General features: G+C 35.8%; 1 protein-coding gene across 1 annotated transcript in view; it reads right to left on the bottom strand.

Annotated features, from left to right (window-relative positions):
• PDXDC1 (pyridoxal dependent decarboxylase domain containing 1) overlaps positions 1-15522 on the bottom strand; it is a 58226-nt gene extending 42704 nt beyond the window's left edge. The window contains exon 1 of the mRNA XM_003761681.4: positions 15354-15522. Within this exon, the coding sequence (XP_003761729.3) occupies positions 15354-15494 (141 nt within the window). The 5' untranslated portion in view covers positions 15495-15522. The remainder of the gene's footprint in view (positions 1-15353) is intronic.
• Positions 15523-27489: the final 11967 nt, after the last annotated feature.

Genomic DNA, 27489 nt, shown 5'->3' with positions numbered 1-27489 from the left:
TGACACCTACTGTCCACCCATCACACCTCCCCAAGTTCTTTTCTTGGCTGAACATTATTACTTCTTTCACCTTTTCACCAAATTGGTCACCCTTTTCTGGATTCATGCCAGTTTGCCAATGTTATTCTTAAAATGTGGCATCAAGAATTAAGCACAATCCTCAAAAGGTAGGGAAGAGAACAGTGGAACCACTACTTTCCTCTTTCTGGACTTAATGAAGTTTAAGATCATATCAGCTTTTTGTCCTTATTTATATGTTTTATTATTGACATACATTAAGCTTTCAGTCCACTAAAACTTTTTTACTAGGACCTATTGCCTAAACACATCTTTCCTCCATCCTTTAATGGAAAAGTTGATTTAATGCAAGTGGAAGATTTTATATTTATTCTCATTAAATTTTCTCTTATTAGATCTTCCATGCTGATATATTTTTGTTATGTTTTGTTAAGTCTGACAAGATCATCTAGCACATTAAGCATGTCACTAGGGAAAAAATATTAAATAATAAAGAATGTCAAGGACAGATGTCTAACACATACCAAGACCTCTCCCTGATGATTTGCAATGACAATTCTTAGGGTTCAGTCATTCAACAAGATCCAATCCACTTAATTGTACTAGTATCTAGCCTGCATCATCCCATTTTGTTTATGCAAAAAGAGTAAGATTTTGTCAAATGCTTTGCCCACACAGAAAAATAGGTATATAGAATTTCCCTAACTCATCAGTCTAGTAATGCTTTCAAAAAATAAAACTGAGTAATTTCATATAACTTTCTAGTCAAAACATTTCCTTAATAACCTGTTCTGGAATTTTGTCAGTAGCCAAACTCAACTTCACAAGCCCACTCTCTTCCTTTTTTTTTCTTTTTTTAAATTAGGATACATTTTATCATCTCCATTCTTTTGAGATCAAAGTGTTCCCATGAAGTGCATAACCATGTTATCACCAAAGGAATACAAATGTTAAAAAAATGACTTCTGCAGCGCTGAGGGGCATTAGATAATCCAACCCAATCTCATACCATCCAATTTACCAACAATTCAGTTTACCAACTATCTGCAGCCTAGTTCAAAGACTACCCGTTCAATTTCATGTCATAATTTGGGCAATATGCAATATTCTTAAGGAGTTGCACAAACAAAAATGGGATAATGTTTATAGTTTGAACTCTTGACTTTCAAAAATGAATGTTTTTTTAAATATTATATACACTTCTGAAAAATCTCTCTCCTCTTTTACCTAGTAAGTTATCTCTTTGAACAAAGATGTAAAAAGCAAATTTTTTTTTTTTTTTTTTTTTGCTGAGGCAATAAGGGTCAAGTGACTTGCTCAGGGTCACACAGCTAGTTAAGTATTAAGTGTCTGAGGCCAGATTTGAACTCAGGTCTCTCCTGACTTCAGGGCTCGTGCTCTATCTACTGCACCATCTAGCTGCCCCAAGAAAATGTTTAGCAAGACCAATACATCAATTATGTTGGCTAGTATATGCAATATTCCACCCCTGCAGTAAAGGAAAGAAAGTGGATTTTCTCAACTTTTCTCTGGGGCCATTCTGGGGCATTATAATTAATAATTCATTTTTATAATGATGAACAAGCTGGTTTTAGAAAGGCCTGGAAAGATTTACATGAACTGATACCAAGTGAAACAAGCAGAACCAGGAATACATTGCACACAAGAATGTGCAATGATTAACTATGAACGACTTGGTTCTTCTCAGTGGTTCAGTGATTCAAAGTAATCCCAACAGACTTTGGAAAGAAAATGCCATCTACATCCAGAAAAAAAACCAAGGAGACTGAATGCTATGTTCACTACTTTTTTGTTTTTCTTCTCTCTCCCATGGTTTTTTCCATTTTGCCCCAATTTTTCTCTTTCAACATGAGTTATAAAGCAATGTGTGTTAAAATAAAGAAATAAACAAAAATTCATTTTCTTATTTTTATCATGTTTACATTGTTACTGTCATTGTGCATGCTGTTTTTCTGATTCTTTCACTCTATAAAAATATTTTTAAAAATCTCCCCTTTCTTCGTATTCATCATGTCTGCATTATATTCATGTATACAATAATTTGTTTAACCATTCTCCAATTAAAGGACATCTATTGTTTTCAGTTCTTGATATCATAATAGATGCTGCTATAAATATTCTGGTGTATAGGGATCTATCTTTGACCTATTTATATGATCTAATCCCTTCTTCTACATGACAGCCCTTTATATGCTTTGCAGCTACAATATTCTACCTCATTCTTCCCTTCTTCAAGATAAATAGGCTCAGTACTTTGAAATAATCGTTCACATAACACAGACTCAAGGCCTTTTATCATCCTGGTTGCCCTCCTCTGGATATTTTCTAGCTAATTAATGCCCGTTAAAAATCATGGCTCCCAGAGAGGGCAGAACTAGGATGATTCTTAAGGTCCCTTTCAGCTTCCAAGTCTCTAATTGCCGATTCCCATTATTTCAGTTATTTTGTTTTCCACTGTATTAATTTCTCCCTTAATCATAACACTATCCGTGTTCTGTTCTCTTCTGGCATATTACTTTGTTCCCATGAAAAAGATCTGTACATAATAAAATTAATCTACCAGGGTAACTAGATGGTGCAATGAATATAACACCAGCCTTAAAGTCAGGAGGACTTGAATTCAAATTTGAGGCCAGATTTGAGGCAAAAAAAAAAAAAAAAAAAAAAAAAAGTAATAAAATGAATCTAAGTTTGTAAATCAAATGTTTTTTTTATCCTTAAAATGTAAAACAGGCAGCTAGATAGCTTTATAGATAGAGCACCAATCTTGGAGTCAGGAGGACTTAAATTCAAATCCAGACATTTAACACTCACTAGCTAACACTCACTAGCTGTGGGACCTTGGACATGCTTCACCCCAAAATAAAATTAAAATGTGATCATTCCAAAAGTACAATAACGACCACAGAAGGTTATCGTGAAGACAAATAAAAGATTTTTTTTGAAGAAGCATATTAGAAACCTAGTACTTTGATGATTTCACATCTGTCACTTCCAGCATGGACTATCTCTCTATACACTTAATTTAGTCCAACTGTCTTTCCCCTATTTATCTGTTTTGTTTGAGTGTCCTTTTCCCTTCTTTAAGAATATCTGGAATTGTGATGTTAAAATCCAGTTACAGTCATCCCATTAACTTTGGCACTATAAAGAATTTATTTGAAGTTTTCTTAAATACTAGGTGCATGACTTTGCTTAAATGAACCTCTCACCAAGCTTTCTTTCTTTTTATTGGGGGAAGTGGGGAGAAGGAGAGGAGAATGAAATATTACACACATACTACCCACTTCCTGATGGAGAAATAAAAGACCTGGAGTGAAGAAACATGGTCAACTTGAAAATTTTACTCGACTACACATATTTGTAAAGGTTTTTTTCTTTTGTTCTTATGGTGGGGGAGGGATTGGCCAGGTTAATTATACCTCTGCTCAATTCTATATGTATGTGTGTATTCTTTCATCCTTTCATCAATTCAGATAAGAGTCAGATTCAAGTGTCAGTTTCTCCCACCATCTCTTCCTCTTTATTTTTATAGATGTTTACTTGTGCATTCTTATTGAAGTAATTTTTTCTATCCTTCCTTCCTTCCCACCCCTAACCAACACTGTATTCCTCTTTCCCTCTTTCCATTTTTTCTCTTAAGATAAAGACAGAACTGAGCCACTCCCACACCTCCTCTAATTAGACTCCCTCTATGACCCCTGATAACAGGGTTCAGATGAGACCCAAATAGCTTCCCATATTTGAATGTAAGCAATTTATTCTTCTTTGATCCCTTAACATTGTTTATTTTTGTTTCTCTTCAGCCCTGTCTTTGGACTTCAGAGTTTCTATGCAGCTCTGATCTTTTTATCAGGAATGCTTAGAAGTTCTGTATTTTATTACAGATCCATACAATATACACAATACAATACACAATAGTTAGAAAAGGCTTTTGTTTAGTTATCCTACAACTAAAACTCTAATCATAAAAATGATAAAAGGGGGAAAAAATCTGTACAAAAGTATTCAGTGCTTCTTTACTTATAACAGCCCCAATAGTAAATATCAGAATTGATCCCTGTGTTTCAAGAGATGTTATTTCATTAATCTAGACATTCCCTTTAACAACATACCTCACAGACCATCCATGACTGACTGTTCATTTTGTGAGTCTCACTCACAAATCTCTATACAGTGTGTAAGAATGTTTGTTGCAGCCCTCTTTGTAGTGGCCAGAAACTGGAAACTGAGTGGATGCCCATCAATTGGAGAACAGCTGAATAAATTGTGGTATATGAATATTATGGAATATTATTGTTCTGTAAGAAATGACCAGCAGGATGATTTCAGAAGGGCCTGGAGAGACTTACATGAACTGATGTTGAGTGAAATGAGAGGGACCAGGAGATCATTATATACTTCAACAACAATACTATATTATGATCAATTCTGATGGATGTGGCCCTCTTCAACAATGAGATGAAACAAATCAGTTCCAATAGAAAAGTAATGAATTGAACCACCTACATCTAGCGAAAGAACTCAGGGAAATAAATGAGTGTGAACTACTACATAGAATTCCCAATTCTTCTATTTTGTCCACTTACATTTTTGATTTCCTTCACAGGTTAATTGTACACTATTTCAAAGTCCGATTCTTCTTGTGCAGCAAAATAACTGTATGGACATGTATACATATATTGTATTTAACACATACTTTAACATATTTAACATGTATTGGTCTACCTGCCATCTGGAGGAGGGGATGGAGGGAAGGAGAGGAAAAATTGGAACAAAAGGCTTTGCAACTGTCAATGCTGAAAAATTACCCATGCATATAGCTTGTGTGTGTATATATATATACTCCTCATTCTTGCTACATGATCAGCACAGTATCTTTTTCTATTCATACATTTCTCTAATGACATCCTTTATTTGGCTCCTCTTGTGTAACTCTATTTCTATAGTATAGTATAGTATAGTATAGTATAGTATAGTATAGTATAGTATAGTATAGTATAGTATAGTAGTATATTTGTATAGACACTAGTTCATAACCACCATATGCCTTTCCATTGCTTTGGGGAGATTCTTAAGTTCAATTCTTCAGAGATTGAAGTATTTTAAGACTGTAGTTATTATATGATATCACTGAAAGAACAATAGTGTTTAAAAATTTTGCTTTTGTTTCAAGGACAAGTTTTGGGTCATTAAAAGAAAAAGTATAATTTGCCCAGGGCAAGTCAGCCTGCTCTATTCCGGCTTATACATTTGACAATTACCACTTTAAAATAAAGCAACAAAGCTTTACAAGAAAGTCTCATTGTTATTATTATTATTATTATTATACACTTTATATTTTTCTTTTATTAAAATATTTTAAAATGTCTCTCAATGTGTGGTTTCATTTGCAACTCTGTCCTTTAATTTGTTTGTAATTTTATTGAGATATATTAGGAAATGAAGACAATGTAAAAACAAGATTTTTTAAAACTTTTTAATTTAAAAAAATATATATAAAGTATCAATATTTTATACCAGGTTCTCAACAAGACCATGCTACAAATAGCAAATGAGACATCATGTTTAAAAATCATAATGTATTCAAAATCAATTATTCCCTTAATTAATGCAATTACAAAGAATAGAAATCAAACTGGAAAATGTTACCAAAAGGTGTTTTAACTCCTTTATTACATCAGCTTTGACTTATACATGTACTTTGAAGTCTGGAATTTGGCTTTACAAAGCATTTTACAAATATTTCACTTTATGAGCAGGCCCAGGAGATCATTATATACTTCAACAACAATACTATATGATGACCAGTTCTGATGGACCTGGCCATCCTCAGCAACAAGATCAACCAAATCATTTCCAATGGAGCAGTAATGAACTGAACCAGCTATGCCCAGAGAAAGAACTCTGGGTGATGACTAAAAACCATTACATTGAATTCCCAATCCCTATATTTATGCCCACCTGCATTTTTGATTTCCTTCACAAGCTAATTGTACAATATTTCAGAGTCTGGTTCTTTTTGTACAGCAAAATAACGGTTTGGTCATGTATACTTATTGTGTATCTAATTTATATTTTAATATATTTAACATCTACTGGTCATCCTGCCATCTAGGGGAGGGGGTGGGGGTAAGAGGTGAAAAACTGGAACAAGAGGTTTGACAATTGTTAATGCTGTAAAGTTACCCATACATATAACCTGTAAATAAAAGGCTATTAAAAAAAAAATAATAATAAATTAAAAAAATATTTCACTTTATTCATACAACAATCCTGTGAGGAGAGAGCTATTATTCTTCCCATTTTATAGATGAGGAAATTGAGGCAGAAAAAGGTTAAGTGATTTGCCCAGGGAAATAGAGCTTTCTAAGTCTCTAGAGGCTGGAGTTGAACTCCCAACTCCAGGCCCAATGCTCTAACCAACGTTCCTCCGTGATAAAACTAATTTATCTTATGTCCCTTTCTCTCCACTCAGAGAACCTGGCCTAATGAAATTCTTTGGGTTGGTCTCTGTGCTTCCTCTCTCTCCATTCCAATTCATTTTTCATTCAATTGTCAAATTGATTTTCTTACAATGCTAGTCTGTCTATGTCATATCTCCTCATACTCAATAAAGTCCAGTGACTCCCTATTATTTCCAAGTTGAAATATAAATTCTTATTTGACTTTTAAAATCTTCATAGTCTGATTCCTTCCTATCTTTCCAATATTTCTATACATACTCCCTTCCATGTGCTCTACCATCCAGTGACACTGGTTTCCTTGCTTTTCCTCAAACAAATTATCTTAACTGTTTACTTTGTCTTTTTTTTTTTTTTTAACTTAATTTTCAGTTCCAAATTCTCTCCCTCATCCCTTTTCCTTTACCCATTTATCAAGGTAAGAAAAACAAAATCTATTTACAAATATATACTGCAAAAACAAATTACCACTGAAAGGAATGAAGGAAGATGTAAAGAAAGAAGAAAGAAGGGAGGGAGGAAGGGATGATAGGAAGAAGGGAAAAAAGGAAGAAGAAAGAAAAAGAAAAAAGAAAGGGAGAATAAAGGGAGAGAGAGACAGAGAGAGAAAGGAAGGAAAAAAAGGGAGGGCAGCAAAATGATTTGATATGTTCTGAATCCATTAGTTTTCCATCTGGAAGCAGAAACCATGTTTTAGCATGGGGAATTTGGTGTGTGGTTAATCATTCTGTTGGTCAGTTACTTAGTTAGTCTTTCAAAGTTTTTTATTTGTAATATTGGTATTATATGGATTGTTCTCCTGGTTCTGCTCACTTCATTTTGCAGTTCTAAATTTTCCCAGGTTTAAAAAAAAATTCTTATCATCATTTCTCACAACACAAAGCATTCCATTACAATTATATATCACAATTTGTTCGCCTATTCCCCAACTGATGAGTATCTTCTCAGTTTCCAATTCTTTGCTACACACACACACATACATACAAAATTGTTAAAAATTATTTTTATACATAGCAGTCTTTTTCAATTCCTTCTTCGGTCTCTTTGGGTTACACTGACTATATTGCTGGGTCAAAGCTCCGTTTAATTGCTTTTTTAAGTGAGTTCCAATTTACTTTCCAGAATAACTAAACTAGCAGTTCTACCAACAGAGGGACATGAATACAGGAATTCCAGCTGTCCACAAAGCCAGTAGTTTCTCCAAAGTGGGGGCTTAGAATCAATAATAACGGGTTAATTAAATGGAAAGAAGATGGGTTGTGGAGCAGCTAGGTGGCACAGTGGATAGAGTGCCACCCTCAAGTCAGAAGGACCTGAGTTCAAATATGGTCTCAGACACTTAATACTTCCTAACTATGTGACCCTGTGCAAGTCACTTAACCCAATTGCCTCAGCCAAAAAAAAAAGGAAAGATGGGTTACATCATGCCATACACAAGTAATCCACGGATTTGTTTCCAACACAACTACACCAAGCACTTATGGGTCAATACTCAATCAAATACCTTTTACTACGAGCCTCTCTTAGAAATTAATCTTGGTTATGCCTGCTACATCTCATACTCTGTTATAATTATCAAGCTACCACTAAGAAGATAGGGTCTGAGCTTTCACATATAGTAGCCAGTAAAACTATTTTTTCCCACCTGTGAAAAGGAATGAATAGCAAAGGATGGGTCAGGAAGTGCATCACAGATATTACATTACCTTCTCATTCTCCTCTCCTCAGCCCACAGTGCATCTTCCAAATGTCTTTATTTCCATTAAATCATCCTTATTTCTCAAGTAATTTAACTCCTCACTCAAATGAAAGTATTAAACAGTTCATCTGGCAAAACTTCCAGCCTTTTCTCAATCCTCATCTTTTTTGACTTCTTTGAATCATTTGACACTATTGACCACTCTCTCCTTTTGGTAGGTTCTTGACCTTCTCAAGCTTACTGAAAAGATTTTGTATGCCACCTATAAATACTCATATATGCATACATAAAGAATTTGGAAACAGAATTTTTTTGTTTAAAAATTCTTCAATTATAATGAACAGGTGGATTTCAGAAAAAACCTGGAAAGACACATTAACTGTAGCTGAATGAAGTGAACAGAAGCAGAACATTAAACACAGTAACAGCAATATCGTGTAATGAGCAACTCTGATAGACTTAGCTCATCTTAGCAATGCAATGATCTAAGACAGGGGTCCTCAAACTTTTTAAATAGGGGGCCAGTTCACTGTCCCTCAGACTGTTAGAGGGCCAGACTATAGTAAAAACAAAAACTTTGTTTTGTGGGCCTTTAAATAAAGAAACTTCATAGCCCTGGGTGAGGGGGATAAACGTCCTCAGCTGCCTCATCTGGCCCAGGCCGTAGTTTGAGGACCTCTGAGACAATCCCAAAAGTCTTATGATGGAAAATACCAAGCACATCCAGAGAAAGAACTATAGAGTCTGAATGCAGATCAAAGCATATTATTTTTTGTTTGTTTTTATGGCTTTTCCCTTTTGTTCTGCTTCTTTTAAAACATGATGAATGTGTAAATATGTTTATGTGATTGCACATGTATCATCTATATTAGTTTGCATCTTAAGGACAAGGGTGGGAAAGGAAAAAAATCTGAAACTCAGTATCTTATAAAAAAAATCAATGTTGAAAACTATCTTTACATGTAATTGGAAAAAAATTATCATTTACAAAAAAATCCTCCAATTATTTTCTTCTGAACCCATTTATTAAAAAGATTAAAATACAGCATATTTTTAATAATTTGTTAAAAACAAACAAGGAAGGAAAATTAATGGATGAATTTCAACAAAATCTTTTGCATAATTGTCAAATGGGATGGAAAAATGAGTTATCATGATTTAGATTTATTAATTCAGTAGCAAAAGAGTTAAACCAAGACTTTAAAAAATAATGAAATATCTCACTGTTCTCACTAAAAATATTACTGATAATATTTTGGTGAGAACAAAAAAGGTTTTTGAATCATTAACACCTTAAAATTTTCCTATCTTTTTCTTCTTTTGTATAAGTTTTATAACATTTATAATTTACAAGTAGTCATATAATTTATAAATAAGTAAATATACATATTAGAATCTATGCTCAAATTTGTTTTTTTTTTAAACAAATGGGTGTATAATCAAAAAACTTTAGAGACTACTATGTTGTTAAACTTTAACATATATAATTACTTTGTTTACATATCATATTTATTATCTGATCCTCAGTCAGTTCTTTCGAATTCTCATTTCAGTCCTCTATCAATCATAAAAATCCAAATCTAGTCTAAGGGTTCTTAAACCTTTTTTTGTTGGATGGATCCAAGTACTGTATTAAAAAAGATTACTTACTACCTAGTATCATAATTCCAGCCTAAACGTCCCTACAACTATTACTCAAAAGACCAAAAATCATTTTATTCTCTACAATACCTTATAATTAGCAGGTTCCACTCTCAGTCCCCCCAAAATAATGACCTGCTAAGAAGCTGAACTTTGGGGATGATTTGTAATTAACTGAAGCAAATAATTCCCAGCCCCCCCCACCACTGGTCTGAAAACCAGGAAAGCTGAATTCTAATCCTTTATCTATGATTTAGCAGACCTTGGGTTGTCATTCATTCTTTCTAGAATATCTGTAAAATAAGTAACACTGTCTAGATTAATGGTTTTCAAAATATGGTCCAGAGAATCCTGGGGTCCTGAAATGCTTTCAGAGGATCTACAAATTCAAAGTTAGTTTTTTCTTTCATATGTGTGTGTGTGTTGTGTGTGTGTACACACATATATATATATGTACACACACATATATACACATACATATATACACACACATGTATATACACATACATATATATTCTACATAAACAAAAACTCTTTGGATAGATCCTCAATAATTTTAATAGTAAAAAGATACTGAGAACAAAAGTTCTAAACCATTATTTAGATGATCTTTAAAGTTCCTTTCAACTAAAAAGAAAACAAAAAAACAAATCAAAATTCTATGATTCAAAATTATCATTAGTAGACAATACAGAAATTTGCCTTTTCTTCCTTATCATAAAGATAAACAATAAAGCAATAAACTCTTGGTATTAAAAATTTTGAATGATATATGCAGTCTACCAATTTTCCACACTGCCATATTAAGTTTAGCACTATATATTCTTTTACTGCCTTCATGAAAAAGGTGTGTAAAATCTTTAAAAAAACAGAAAAATTACATTATTCATAACCCTGGAAAGGAAGCTTTCTCACTCTATATCTATATCTAGATAACATTTACATAGCCAAGCAAGCTATCTTGATTGATTTCAAAACTGTTTTTGGGTTTTCTTTTGGTTCTAAGTAAAGAGCAAGAAGATATTTTAAAGGCAATTTCTAGTGGCAGATAATGGTCAGGGACATTACACTCAGGCAAGTACTATTGCCTTTTATAGGGTAGTAGCACAAGAAGGAAAAAATAAATTAAATGAATGCCCAATGGAAAAAATTTGTAGTATAAACAAAGATGAGTTCAAATGTTATATTCTGCCCCAAAAGATGATGAAAATTAGCTTGGTAATAATTATTCAGCTAAAAAGAAGAATCAAAATACTCTTTTGGAGATGAGCATTTAATACATTAATAATTAAAATAAGTCTGTCTCTTTAAATCGGCAAAGCCAAACAATATCTAAGAGTTGTTCAAGGATGGAATTAAACTGATGTAACACAATAAGGAACAAGGTACCCTCTTCCACAGATGATTCTTGAAGAAAATTTATACTAGCTGTAATGTTCGGGCTAGCTTTCTGGAGGTCCTTCGGACGGGGCCTTGATCCCAGCAAGATAGACACCAGAGAATGGTCAAGAATAGAGCCTAGATTCTTTATTCTGGCCCAGTCTTGATCTTAGTGCTGCAGGAGGCATGAGAGCCACTACAAGGCTGGTCAAAGTAGAATGTCTCTCTTCCATCATTATTACTTTTACATTTACTATTACAATTACATCATTACAGTATATTATGTATATGTGAACTAGAGAACCATTACATAACAATACTAAATATTAAGTATGTATGTGAACTAGAGAACCATTGTCTCATCAATTCCACTGAGTTATTAATACCTTGTTTCAAGTATACTTCTCCAGTGTTCTGGCTCTCTACAACTAGCATTAAATATATACATAGTTTTACAATTTTAAAATAATGAGCTTTCTAAATTAAAAATTCAATTCAACAAGCATTATTTAAATTTGAGAACTAAGAGCAAGGTTCTATATTAGGTACTCAGTACTAAGAATAATCACCAAAGATACCCAGGAAACAGTTCCTGGCTTCAAGGAGCATACAATCTGTAAGCAAGTAAATAAATTCAAGATAATTTGAGAAGAAATTTATTGTCAGGAAAAGTTTTCCTGTAGGAGCTGATATATTTGCTCTCCCCCCATCAAATTAAATTAACTGTTCATATAAGTTCTTTTTTAAAAAGCCATTTCATGAATGAGGTAAATAACCTCATTATTAGATGTTTTGTTTAAGTACCAGATAAAACAGAATCATTAAGGATGATCTAAACCTATGATCCTATTGCAATTTATTCTACTACCTCAAGTGAGCTTGGAAGCAAAGAGTTATTCAAATCTTTCATACTACCACAGCTGACATATGCACTTCAAGAAACAGTCAAGAATCACTTACATCTTCTTTCTGCACACTTAAATAAATACATACATTTGTAGAGAATATGTCCATACAACAGGCCAATTGCTAGTGCTAATTAAGCACCTCCCTCCCTCCCTCCCTCCCTCCCTCCCTCTCTCCTTCCCTCCCTCCCTTTCTCTCTCTCTCTCTCCCTCCCTTTCTCTCTCTCTCCTTCTTTTGCTGAGACAATTGGGGAGTTAAGTGACTTGCTCAGGGTCACACAACTAGGAAATGTTAAGTGTCTGAAACCAGATTTGAACTCAGGTCCTCCTGACTTCAGGGCTGATGCTCTATCCACTGTACCACCTAGTTGCCCCTAATCAAGCATCTTTCAAGAAGCCCTGGGGCTCGCTATTGCTAAGAGAGAAAAAAGAAACTCAGGTTTGGCATAGTAAGTCCTTCGAGATCTGGTTCTAACTCGATCTTCCAGGCAAATTATAGATGACTTTTACACTGTCTACATTCCGATCAAACTGTCTCCAGGTACAAGCCATGCTCTATCTCCCACCTCTGTGCCTTAGTACAATATGCTCTAACAATCCTTCCCTTTCTAGCCCTCCCCCATTCTCTTCAAGAATATTTAAGAGGCCTTTCCTGATGCCCCCAAAGGATAAGTGGCCACATCACATCATGTTTATATCCCATACTTATTTGTCTGTGAACAAGTTGTATGCCTTCAGTAGAACAAAACCTCCAGAAGGCAGGGAATAACTGGATTTTGTCTTGAGTTTCCAGCATCTAGCAAAGTGTCTAGAAATTAGCTGCTGCTTAATAAACAGGATAATATAAACCAGAATAGAGATTGGTGTGTAACTTCACTGGTATATAACAACTTCTGAAGGAGAAAAATTTCCTTACTAATGCAAGTGATACCTCCCCAGAAAATTAAAGTCTGACAAAGTTGTCTGGAGTTCTGACTGCTTAAGTAACTTATCTGCACCATAATCATATAAGTATATGACAGAAGCAGGAACTGTATCCAAATATTCCTGACTTGACAGCTAGCTATCTACATCTAGGTATTGTCTATTAGCTGATTTAAATTTTGAGGATAAAGCAAATTAGGCTTTGAAAGGTTAAGTGACTTGTCCAAAATACTGTAAGAAATGGCCAGAACTCAAACTTGGGTCCTAAGCCTGAGATTAAGACTTTTTTCCTTAACACCATTCTTCCCTTGACAAAACTATGTCATGAGGAATAGTTAACTTTAAATAAAGTTCTCTTTTACTTGGTAGAATACAGAGAAGTTCAAGGAAGTTATATCCATAATTCACTGCAAACTGGCTTCCTACAGAAAATTCCCATACATTTGAATTTCTAAAGAATGCTGAAACTTTTTGAAGGCAACATGGTCTTGTAAAATACTTAATACCTCTCATTATGACCAATTAACTTTTACCAAGCACCCACACTGATCTAAGTACTAATCAAATGGTGAGAAAGCAATATTTGAACTTCGGTCCTCCACAGAAAATAGCAGGTGAGTTACTTCCTATAGATATCTGGCCTAAAAAAATACTGGACTTGCAAGTAAATCATTTCACTTCCTTATATAAATCTCAGTGAAATTATACACAAGCCCTCTTACTGTCATCTCTCCCTTAAGACCTATGTATGTATGTAAGACCATAATAATGAAGAGAAAAGTCTTTCATACTGAATAGCTTCCTACAAATTTTTTTCTCTCATCACTGGTGATGCTGGGGTAGCAAAAGAAACTGTAAGCAGTAAAAGTGAAAGAAAGTACTATACAATTAAACAATGGCCTGAACATTTTCCAATTTCGATGTTATAATATTCACAAATGAAAACAGCTTTAAAATGAAATATTTTAATTGTTTTCCCTTCTGCCATGATTATTCAAAACCGACAACATATCATGACATTCTTGGTACATGGTAAGTACTTATTGACTGGCACTATCATACAATTACTTCTTTCAATTCTCTTGACTTGTAAACAAGTCTACAATAACACTTCAGTATCTGAACTTAAAAGAAGTCAACTAATTTTGCATTTTGAAGTTTAAATGAAGTCACTAGAACACAGCTAATGACTACGGACCACACAGGTATAAAAGTTTGGTCATTATTAAACTGGAGGAGCAATAGTCAGCAAAGTAGCGTGGATACTTCAAGGGAAACAAGATGGTTAGTAATTGCAGTCCAACTGGGTAGTATTTATTGTAAGCACAGGGAACTGGTTGTAGGCACAATTTTAAATAAATCCAAAATTGACTCATTTCCAAGATCCAAATTCTGGCCTCCTTTTCATTTGATGATATTTAAATTGGAAGGAAAGATGAGAGGGGAAGCTCTTTTCCCTAATTTGAAATCGTTTATTTTATTTTATTTTTCTGACACGTGGGTCTCTGAGCCGCTCTTGGTAAAGTAGGTGGGAGGAAGGAATCTGGGAAGTTGAGGGCGCCAGCAGCCAGTGACCCTGAGGTGGCTACTTCTCATGATTCCGGGTGCAGATAGCCCCTCACTACCATCTTCCTTCTTAATTAACGAGGATGGAGGGGAAGCACCTAGCCCTCCACCCCGCACAGGTCTTCTCTGCCCCTCCCTAGCGCCTAGTGCCTTCCCTCTATTATTCCCAATCCATCCCGGGCTATACGGCTCCTCTGCATGCCGTTCCCTCAGGAGACAGCGAGCTCCACAAGGCGGGGACGGTATTTGACCTTTCTTGCACTCCACGGAGCTTATCTGACTAGGTGCTCAGTCCATACACAGTAGGCGCTTAATCAGCGTCTTTTGACAGACAAATCTCGGCTTCGCTTCCGGCAGCTCCGCAGCGACAGCCCGTCACGTGCTGACACCGAGGCCAGACCCAAACAGGCGTCAATGTGCCGCCCCCCGCCCCAGAGGCCAGCCCTCGGGGCCCGCGCCCGCGCCGCCGCCGCCCCCCGTGACGTTCTCATGGGCTCACAATCCCACCCAGCCGCGCAGCCCCGGGCAGCCCGCTCCGCTGCCCATTCGGCCCGCAGCCCCCTCCTCGGGAACAGCCCCGCCCCCCGCTCGGCCCGGCTCGGGCCCCGACGCCAGCCCCAGGCAGCAGCCGCCTCCCCCGAGGAAAGCTCGCCCAGCGCCCGGATAACCAGGGAGCGCCGCCCGGGAGGCTGGAAGCGGGCTCTCCCCTCCCCTCAGTTCTGGCTTCCCACGAACCTTCTCCAGAGAAATGTCCATGACTCGGGACGAGCCCCGGGCTCGGAGGGCAGCCGGACGGTCCCGTGTCCCACTTCCGCCTCCTGCGCCTCCGCTGCCGTTTCCACGCTGGCAGCGCTGACGTCCCAGCCAATCCGCCATGGGGGGTGGGGGGGGTGGGGAGGGAGGAGGAAGGAGGGGAAAAGGAGGAGGAGAAGGGGAGAGGGAGGAGACGAAGGATTGTCCAGAAGGGGGCGGGGCAGGCCTGCGCGACGCAGAAGTGGGTGGAGCCATCCGGCTTCCCATCTCGGTGACGTCAACGTGACAGCCTCCAGTATCCGTAGGCGGGGGAGGGCGCGTGGAGAGAGGATGGCGCGGGTCAGAATAGACTCTACTAAGGTCCGCTCTAGAACTTGTTACCGTCATTCCTTTAAAAAAATAGGTTTTTCATAAAAACCAAGCGGCCTATTGCCACAACCAGACGCCGATCCTTTTTGTTTGTTTCCCAATGCCTCGTTTTCCCTTTTCCGCCAAAAAGAAGCTGAAAAGACCAGGCCCCTCGCTCGAGGGCAGGAGAGCCTTTGGCACATGCGAGGGGTTAGCATCTTCCTGCACGTGACTGGGGCAGCGAGTGGGCTGGGAAGAGGGGCAGATCTGAATTTAGAGCTCAGCCCGTAGGCCCTTCAACCTTTGCTTCGTGGCAGGACCTCTCGTAAACCGTATTAGATTAAAAACGAAAAGAAATTCAACCCTGCCACATATTCCTGAGAGAAAGAAGGAGAAGGTTTACAGAAAAGGAAATAGGCCTTGTCCGGGCTGCAGTAGACTGACTACATCTTCCTACTCCTTGTATTTTCTGTGGTTGGTCCTATGCCTACAACTCTGGCTTCCTTCGTTATGGTTCAACCTTGTCCAACTCCTCGTGACTACTTGTGGAATTTTCTTTCTTTTTTTTTTTTTAATAATAGCTTTTTATTTTCAAAATAAATGCAGATAGTTATCAACATTCACCCTTGCAAAACCCTTTGTTCCAAATTTTTCTTCCCCCTTCCATTCTATCCCCTCCACTAGACAGCAAGTAATTCAATATAGGTTAAGCACATTTCCACATTTATCATGCTGCTCAAGAAAAATCAGATCAATGGGGGAAGGGGGATGAGAAAGAAAAAAAAAAAGTAAGCAAAACAAAAAAGGTGAAAATGCTATGTTGTGATCCACATTCAGTCCCCATAGTTCTCTCTCTGAATACAGATGGCTCTCTCAGAAATCTTTTGGAATTGGCCTGAATCACTTCACTGTTGAAAAGAGCCAAGTTGTGGGGTTTTCTTGAGAAACATACTGGAGTGAAACATTTCCTTCTCCAACTCATTTTTACAGATGAGGAAACTGGATTGACTTGCCCAAGATCACACAGCTAGCAAAATGTCTGAGGCCAGATTTGAATTTTAAAAAATGAGTCTTTTCCTGAATTCAAACATATCCACTAAGAAGTCTAGATACCCGTGTTTCCTTCATGTGGTCCTTTCTCCAAGAAGTCTTATCTGATTCCTCTTCTGCCCTCCAAAAAAAAAAAAAAAATGCCTTCTAATATCTCCAGTTTATATTCTGCATATATTTTCTTTATTCATGATTGTTTGTTCACAGTCTTCCCCTTTAATTTGATTGAAAGCAGGGATGTGGAGGAGGAAATTCTTCATATTCCCCAGGCCTAGTACAATTATTGACACATGGTAGAAGCTTGATAAATTCTACTTGACTTGTGGATCCTGAAGGTTGTAGAAATACACTGGAATGAATTGTCAGATGACTAATTGCTGAAAGGAGCTTCTAGAACACCTGATTCCATTTAGGTTTGACTGCCACAAAACATTTTTTCACAAATGTTTTTGGAGATAAAATAGCATAAGAATTTTACTCATTTTACAAAAGAGGCAACTTAGGAGCAGAGAAATACTAAAGTCATTTGGTATTTTGTTGGTTAGTATATTTAGTTCAATTGAAATTAGGATGCCTACAACAGTTACTATTAGGGCTGAAATTTTTAATAGGGCTGGTATTGTTATAGGAATTATTGTAGTGGGAGGGATACTTGTTGTGAGAAAGAAGCCTGGAATAACATAACTAATGATTGTTGAAGCCCTTGAACTAAAATAAGTCTGAGGCTCTACATCCTAGCTAGGTCATGCATGGTGAAATGCAAAGAACATTGAGTATAAAGAGAGATTCAAACCCCACCTTTTCTATGTGGCCTGAGACAAGTCATATTTAACTTCTCTCTTCAGGTATTATATCTGGAAAAGGGAATTGGAATAGATGATCTTTAAAGACCTTTGCAGCTATTTTCCCCCCCTTGGGTCCTAGTAAATTCTCTTCCTTTATTATAATGTTTAAACATCTTTGGTAGTTGAAAAGTTGCTTGATAATCATGTGTGAACATTTCTTTCAGTTGTGAAGATCACAGACTAACAATATCTACCTTTTGTCATTCTTGTCTATACTTCTTAAGCATTCTTAAATATTCTATGAAGGAACTAATCAATATAAAAGGGTCTTCCCTCTGCGATGGTATTCTGATAAGTATTTAACAACCAAAGAATTTGTTTAAAATTAACCAAAATTAAAAAAAAAAACTTTAATCTGCATTATTAACACTTTCATCATCACTCAAATCTACATAATTGACAATAAATCTAACATATCCACTATTCCGTCAGGCAACAAGATTTTATTACATATTATTCATCTATTTCCCTCTAGATCACTAGCAATAGAAAGCTTCAGGAAGATCTCGGTTCAGATTCTGGCTCAAAACACTCAGTAGCTATGTAACACTGGGCTTAATTTCTTTCAGCCTAATTTTTTTTATTTGTAAAATGGAGATAGTTACACTTTACTCATACTTCTGTTATGAAGTTCAAATGCTGTAATATATGCAATGCATTCTGCAAATCTTAAAGCACTATGTAAATATGAATTATTGCTAATATCTTGAGTGTTCTGAAATCAAGTTTTTCCATTAGACATAACAATATGCCCTAAGAATATTAGTATTAAAATATTGGGCTTTTATATCAGGGATGAACTTGTGAAAAACTGAAAATATTGTACTTCACACAGATACAGAATAGTCCATTCTGATATTTGATATAGGGGTTAACTCATAATTCATTTCCCAGTGTCTATCACAGGAGTCCTCAAACTTTTTAAATAGGGGGCCAATCACTGTCCCTCAAACTGTTGGAGGTTGGGACTATAGTAAAAACAAAAACTTTGTTTTGTGGGCCTTTAAATAAAGAAACGTCATAGCCCTGGGTGAGGGGGATAAACATCCTCAGCTGCCACATCTGGCCCATGGCCGTAGTTTGAGGACGCCTAAGACATAGGTATAATGAAGGACAAAATCAGAAATTCACAGAACTTCAGAGTTGGAAAGGGCATCATTAAGTGGTTACTTAATCTAAGCCCAAACTGAAAAATATTCCTTTGACAATATCTCCACTCTCTATAGAAAAGGAGCTTATTGTTCCAGAGGCAACTCATTCTACTTTTGGATAGTTCTAATCATAAAAGAGTTGGGTTTTTTTTTAAATATTAAGCCTAAATTTGCATTTGCCTTTATGTACACACACACACACACACACACACACACACACACACACAGCTCTGAATTTTGCCCTGTGGGGACCAAGAGAATATGTTTAATCAGTCTTCCTTGGTATAATACTTAAAATGGTAGAAAACATCTGACAGGATCTCAATATATTTTTAAAATATTGTAAAGATCATTAATATTGGCTCAGAAATCACAACTTCCAGTTTTTAAATATTGAAAATATAGTTTACCTTAACCAGATGATTTGAATTTACTAAGAGAAGTTAAGCATTCTCTTACAATATCTTTAACTTGTGTATCACTTGTTTGTTATACATCAATCCTTTCCAGTCCAAAGATTATGCTCCATGGCAAAGAAAACAAGCAACATAAAGACTAACTCTGCTTTCTCTGTTGTTATCCATCCAGAGCAGCAGTTTTAGCTCTTCTCTGATGTTTTTCTTCCCCCCAAATATAGTTAATATAACTGGCACTAGTACCTCTTTAGAGTACCTGTGACTGACTTTCTCCATGAGGAGCCTGGTGTAATGAAAGTGTCTTGTAAAGACTTGGTAACTGATTCCAATTTCCTAATCACTAGATGAAGAGAAGCCTTTTAGGTTGTTTGCAAAACCAGAACTCAAAATGTCTTCAAAAGGCCTTAGGAAGCTTTGGTCATTTTTGATAATTGGTGTGGCACCTCTGTTAACAAACATCCAATGAAAGTAAATGCTGTTAAGTGAAGAAGCCCTGGGCATTTTACCCATCTAAGACTGACATGTGACCTCATGAAACAGATCTCAGTTCTGGGTTTTTGCATTTGTCCTTTTTTGGTTTAGGTGAAAGGATTAAAGATTCTGACTTTAATAGTTTTTTTTATTAAAGCTTTTTATTTACAGAGCCATATGCATGGGTAATTTTTCCAATATTGACCCTTACATAACCTTTTGTTGCAAATTTCCCCTTCTTCCCCCATCCCCTTCTTCCCCCATCCCCTCCACATCTGGCAGGTAGTCCAATACATGTTAGTTGAAATACATGTTAAATCCAATATATATATACATATTTATACAGTTAACTGGTTGTGTAAGAAAAATCAGATCATGAAGGAAGAAAAAAACAGAGAAAAAAAAAAAAAGGAAAATGCAAGCAAATAACGAGAGAGTGAGGATGCTATGTTGTGTTCCACTCTGTTCCCATGGTTCTCTCTCTGGGTGTAGATGGTTCTCTTCATCACTGCACAAGTGGAACTGGTTTGAATCATCTCAATGTTGAAGAGAGCCTCATCTGTCAGAATTGATCATAGTATAGTCTTGTTGCCGTGTATAATGATCTCCTGGTTCTGCTCATCTCGCTTAGCATCAGTTCATGTAGGTTTCTCCAAGCCTCTCTGAAATCATCCTTCTGGTTGTTTCTTACAAAACAATAATATTCTGTAACATTCATATACCATAATTTATTCAGCCATTCTCCAATTGATGGGCATCCATTCAGTTTCCAGTTTCTGGCCACTACAAAGAGGGCTGCCACAAACATTCATGCACATACAGATCTCTTTCCCTTCTTTATGATCTCTTTGGGATATAAGCCTAGTAGTAACACTGCTGGATCAAAGGGTTGATAACTTTTTGAGCATACTGCCAAACTGTTCTCCATGTAATAGTTTTAAAATAAATTTAATTTCAGTTTAGTTTTTAGTGGCCAGAATAGTGATCCTCTAGATTCCCTGATATCCCAAAATCTGGCATCTAGTATTTCAGTATTGCCACTAGACCAGCACTGATTGCCCCTTTGGACAAAGATTGAGCTTTAGGAGTGATATTTGGGGGCCAGCACACTGGAAGCTAGGAATAGATTAAGCAGAAATCATTTGAAACTCATGTTGCATCCAGATGTAAACTTAGTAATACCAACTTTATGTAGAAACTATGCTAAGTCTCAGCCTACTTACTCCAGAGACCAAAGTAGTATAGGTGATATACTACTATACTACTACAAACTTGCATAGTAGTATAATATTTCCCTTAGGAGTTAGAAGCAAAAGGAATGTTTGTACTTTTGTTTCTTTGAATATCTTTGAAGTACATATCCTTCCCTAAAAGCTAATTGATGTTAATTGGAGTAGAGTTATTGTTGTCCATTCTCAACGCAGACCAATGCCATCATGAGGGTGACATCTTGGCATGCTTGTGAATTGTATTTAAGTGAGTCAGAACTGCCCAGAATTATCAGCCTTATTCTTTTCTCCAGAATCATTGGAGTCTGGTGACAAGACAGAGGTCACTATAACTGGTGATGGGAGACTAGGGTCCTAGTCATTAATGATTGGCTAACTGTATGGTAGGGTGAGTACAACTGGTAAGGGTTTGAATCAATAGCATTAGAGAAGAGATATACTCAGCTCTTTAAGGTACCTCTTTAAATTTTGAGGGGGCATACAAAACCTCTGAAAATAAGACTCAATTATAATTTCTGTACTAAAAAAGAAAACAAAACAAAACCTTTTGTGTTGTCCTTAGCTGCCCTTGCCTTTAACTTTAGCTCCTCCTGAGCTTGAGCACTCCTAAGACCTTTCTTGCAGGACGTTGATGAATTTTTGTATTCAACCTCTGTTCTTTGTCTTTGTTTTCATCTTTTACACATCTTATTAAAATCTGAGGTTGTTGGTGAATTCCTTGTGCCATCTACACTGTTATCTTGAAACAATTTTCTTTCTTTACCTTATAATTGTTCATCATTTTTGAGAATTTCCCAACTATCATGAACTCATAAAACTTAAATCCATGGGATCCTACCTGTCCTCCCTCTGAATCCTTTGAAATTAATAGCTCATATCTCCTCTATTACAAATCTAAGACGGAATAGTAAATTTTTCTCACTGTTCCCATTATTTCCTCTCCAACAACTGACTCCTTCCTGTGGGTGAGAATAAGATTCAGAATATAATTTTCCCTTGTTGATTCCTTCACAGTTTTAAAGATGAAATTATCATTGAGGAAAGTCAAGAAATTAGTAGCTGCCGTGCTTTTGGCAACAAAAAGTGCTTTAGCAGCTGTTCACATAACTGAAGTTTCCCATCACTACTGTATCATGACTCTATGCCAAGCTCATGATCTGTTTCTCAACCTCATTTATTTCCTCTTTCTGTTCACATGGTTGATAACATATTCTGCTAACAACATGGCTTCTTTTCATGTCGCCATTAATTATTACCCAAATTCTCAAGCCCCATGCTTTGTGCATTTCCTCACATGAGTAATACATCTTAACATATCATGACATTCCATTCTGCCCTTTTGCTTATTCTATTCCTTTTGAATAAATCATACCCTTCAATATAGAAACATATTCCAATCATAGATCTTATCTCAAGTACCAGAGATACTTTTCTAGGGAAGAAAATTCTTCCATCCAATGCAGATCATACTTTTTTTTAGTAATTTATAGTATATATAATAATATATAAAGAGCTGCCTAGGCCAGAGGCATTTAGCACCTGTAGACCTTGGCTAGCACGCAACTTACAACATTCCCAAATAGACTAGATTAAATTAGATTAAAATATAATTGAGAAATATTTAAAGAAATAAGTTAAAATTCAGTTAAAACACATATCACATTTAAAACTGTCAATGATGTGACCCTCAGAGATTTTTAATCTGGATTAATGACCCAGTTTCTATTTGAATTTATCAACATTGGCCTAGGGCACAGAGAGGTTAAAAACTGTTAGAATGTATCAGAGGAAGGACTTTAAACCATGTCTATTTTCATTATAAGACACTCTCTCTCTCTCTCTCTCTCTCTCTCTCTCTCTCTCTCTCTCTCTCTCTCTTTCTCTCTCTCTCTCTCTCTCTCTCTCTAGGGTCACACTGCCTCTCATTGACTCATACATAGATCAAATTGGTCTCCTTTCAATAATATCCCTAGTTATTTATTTTTAACTACATTTTGTACAATTGTGTATAGACATGTGAGGTAATGAGTCTTATTAGGTTCCTTTCTTGGATTTTGTCTCCTGTGAACTTATTGAGTGCAATAACTACTATTTTTCTTTCAACATTATTGCTATTATTTTTAGTTTGTTGAATATACTTAAATACTCAAATGGGTCTATGATCTTATCAATATAGACATTCCTCTCAACAATTCATATGCAACCCATTTATATCTGTCCATTCTATGCAATTCTTATCCATATTCTCTCCTAAATTTACCATGGGGTATCCACATAATGCTTCCTTGATTTTTCTTGAAATAGAAACCTAGTAGCAAGTGGACAGGACTTTCACCACATAGGCAACCCAATTTCTTCTGATAAATTGAAATTGAAAAATGCCTAAAAGGGAGACAGAAAGGAGTGTGGTAGGTGTGAGCAGATTGTAGCATATTAAAAATAACTATAAAGAATTATAGTAATATAACTATAGAGATATTATCAAAGAAAGGTAGGATCAAAAAGAAGTTAGATTTTTGCCTCTGAGATAAATCTGTGGTTAATAAAAGAAATCTTGCAATTTCCTGAAAGTAATGCCATCTCTTTTCTTCCTTCTACTTTGTTTTGAGTTGAAATCATGATTATTAGAGACCCTTAGGCTTCCCATAAGGTGGGAGGAAGGGGCTCCTCTCCCTCTTGGCAAACTACAGTAACTGCTCACTAGGGGCATTAAACCCTCATACTAGCCCAAGTAACCTTGAACCTGGATTTCTAAGCACTGCCTCTTCTGGTTTAGGTTTCTTTCCCTGAGTATAAGTGACTGAACAGAGACCCTAAAAAAAAGCAAGGTTGCCTTGGAGGCAGTCCTTGTTAGTTCAAAAATTGAGGATCATCTGGTTCCTCCTGTTAGAGCAGCCAGAGGAATTCTTTGTAATTACATTCTTCTCAGAGAAAAAGACCATAGGCAGAAAATGAACCCAAGCTATGACCTGTGACTGAATAGAAGAAATGGACATTGGATTGATGTTTGGACAGCGCAGAGCTAAGATAAAAGTGAACTAGCTATTTAGAATTGTTGCAAAATGTTTTCACATTATGATGTTTTAAATACTGTTCTTCTAAGATAATATTTAAGTTATATATTTTTATTATATATTATGTTAAATATATTATATTATTTATATGTATTACTTTTATATAATTATATAATGTTAAGTTCTGAATAAAAATTATGGTCACTCCTCCCTTCCTTGTCATTAGGACTAAAAAAACCTTGGAGCTCTGATTATCCTTACAAACAATTGAGTCATAAACTCCAGGTGCTTCATATATATATGTATATAATTTTTATTAGTACAAATGTAGTAAATATTCTCTGGCTTTTTCTCTCAGAGTCAGGTTACAGCTGCCTTTCATACTGCAGGATAGTAGCATCAAATTTAAATAGCAATGGCTCCCTATGGGCTACTTAGAAAGACTGAAAATCACAAATTGACATTATCTATGTTTTATTGGATTTTTATCTTGTTAAAAATTTCTCAATTACATTTTAATCTTGTTTCAGCATACTTGGTTACATGTGGTCCACAAGTTTGACATTTCTGTTCTAGGATGCCTTGGAAGTTTGAACGAATGTTTCTCTACTGCCATTAGCTTAAGCCCTAACCAACTATATTCTTCTCCCACTATTAAATGCCAGTCACTTACACCTAATTTATTTAACCATTTCATAGCTTTTACAAAATGTTTATTTCAAAGATATAGTAAGAATTACATACACATATTTCCTCCCAGCACCTTGCTGACAACACACTCTTGCTCAGCTTCTACATAGCATTGTCCTCTCTATATAGCATCATTTATATTCAGATGTTTTCTGACTGCCATTTGAATCCTCATCTCATCTTTCTTGGCTCATCTGAATCCCGAAGGTTACTCCTAAAGCTCTTTTGATCTTGTTTTTTGGTACACTGATGCTGTACTAGCTACAGAAGCCAGACTCTGGAATGCTGGGAGGCCAGAGAACTGCTTATCTTAGGGCTTCATCAATTCAAATGGGGAAAAGGCCTTAAATCTTCCATGAACAAAGGAGGCACCAAGATCCTCAAAGAGTACTGAGGTCAGATTAAAAAAACTCAGTCTTTTTTGAAGACTCTTGCTTAAGGTTATGCAACCAATCAAAAAATCCTCCTATCAAACATATGGTTAGCAGAATGGACCCAGTTGTACAATATCTAGGTATTCTCTATAGTCTATACAAGATATTTCCATTTCATATTATCACAACTCTTCTAGAAGCAGGCTCTTCAGCTACACATGGTAAAGATAATATCTCGAGGCTCTGAGCATTCTCCAGACCCCATTACAAACTCATTAATCTTTGGCATTTTAAACATTTCTTTTGTGTAGGAGAAATAAATAGTTCCCCAAACCTGATATACCTTGTACTTCTTTTTGATGAGAGATATAATCCAAACATAAGCTTTAAGGAATTTTAACTAGGGGTGTTAAGTACCAGTGTAAAGAGCCAAAATGTGTTACAAAGAGGTCCCAAACCCTCTCTTTAGAGCTTAGACTTTTCCAGCTTAAAGCTGGTCCACCTGAACTCAGAAGTTGGGACTCCTTAGTAGGAGAGGTACTCCAGGCCCTTCCTGGATATTATTACATATCCCTCTTCAGCTTGGACTCTGCACTGGATTTCCTTCATGGCAAACACCCTCAGCAAACATATCTGCCCTGTTTTATGTCTTATCTTATGTTTAGAATCATAATTATGGAACAAGATTGTATTTATTATTATGTGCAACTGGAATATTGAACAATTTTTATGCGTCTACAGAATGCTGGAAGAGAATTAAGGTGGCATTTGGTTCTACAGAGTCAAAGATTTTACTGTAATCCATAAATGATATGCACAAATGGATCCTATATTTTCTACATGTTTTGGTTAGTTGTATAATGGTGAAAATGTGATCTATTGTGGAATGTCAATTGGGAAAGCCTTCCTGCTCCTTACTAATTCCTTTATCAAATATGCCCTCAATGTGTATATAGATTAACTATATAAAATCATATCTCATGTGAAAATAGGCATTTAAATGCCTTTATTATTTTTCCTTCCTTCAGGTACCTTGTTAACTTAATAATCAAAGCCTTTCCAGTTATATTGCTTCCAGCATGGATCTTCTCTCTCTATTCTTGTTCCAATCCATCTTTTCCCCCTATCTTTTTCATTCTATCATTGATACCTTCTCTTTAAGCACAAAAGGCTAAGGAGCAAAATGAATAAAGAGCTGGACTCAAAGTCTTTTTTACTTTGAGCTTGAATACAGACTCAGACACTTAACAGTTTTGTAAACCAGCCATTAAGTTCAAATGAGAATTTTGTTAGTGATATATAAGAATGCTGATGACTTATGTGGAAATTGTAAAACACTTAACAGTGCCTGGCACACATAGTAAGGACTACATAATTATTAGTCATTATTATTGATGTTAGAGCTAAGTATGGTAAGTTCACTGTCTTTGATGGTAAAAATATTTTTTTGCTATAAAAATATTTGCAGATTGTTCACTTTTTTCTTCTATATGTTGCTTCCTTCCATTTTTATCTTTAATAAGTTAGAATTTATAAAGCACTTTTTGCAAAGTACTTTACAAATATTATCTTATTTCATCCTCACCAACAATCCTAGGAGATAAGTACTAATATCATCTCCATTTTATAGATGAGGAAACTAAGGCAAACAGAGGTTACATGACCTCCTAGGATCACACAGCTAGCAAGTTTCTCAGGTCAATTTGAATTCAAATTTTCCTGACTCCAGATTCAGCCTAGGTGCTTTGCTTAGTTTTTTCCCTCGATTTATTTTTCTTTTCTTATTGCTATAGCTAGCATTTCTAGTAAAATAATGAATGATAGTGGTGATAATGGGCATCCTGATGCTTTACTTATGATGTTATTGGGAAGGCTTCTAGTTTATTCCCATTATAAGTAATGCTTGCTTACTGATGGTTTTAGATAGACACTACTTATCATTTTAAGGAAAGTTTCACTTATTCCTATGCCTTCTAGTGTGTATGTGTTTTTTCTTTTTTTTTCTTTTTTTAATAGAATTGGGGTTGTATTTTGTTAAAAAAAAAAAAAGGAAGAAAGAGAGAAAAGGAAAGGAAGAAAGAAAAGGAAAGGAAAAAAGAAAGAAAGAAAGAAGTTCTGCATCTATTAAGATATTTATATTTCTGTTGGTCTTGTTATTGCTATGGTCAATTATGCTGATAGTTTTCCTAATATTGAATCAGTCCTTGACTACCTGATCATAGAGTATAATCCTTCTGATAGATTACTGTAATTTCCTTTATTATAACATATTATTATATATTATATATTATAAAATATTATTATAACATAGTATATTATTTAAAATTTTTGCATCAATATTCATTAGGAAATTTGGTTTATAGTTTTCTTTCTCTGTTTTCATTCTGTTTGCTTCCAAAAGTTTTTGAAAATTTTTTTTATCTTCTATCACTTCTGCTTTATGAAATTATGTTGCTCATAATTTTTTATCATTTTTCTCTGTAATATTTTACAAGTTAATTTATATTCCAAGCTAAATCCTAGATTGCCA

Source organism: Sarcophilus harrisii, chromosome 1 (genome assembly GCF_902635505.1).
Source record: "Sarcophilus harrisii chromosome 1, mSarHar1.11, whole genome shotgun sequence".
In the NCBI taxonomy this organism is placed as follows: domain Eukaryota; kingdom Metazoa; phylum Chordata; class Mammalia; order Dasyuromorphia; family Dasyuridae; genus Sarcophilus; species Sarcophilus harrisii.
This window is presented reverse-complemented; position numbering and strand designations above follow the sequence as displayed.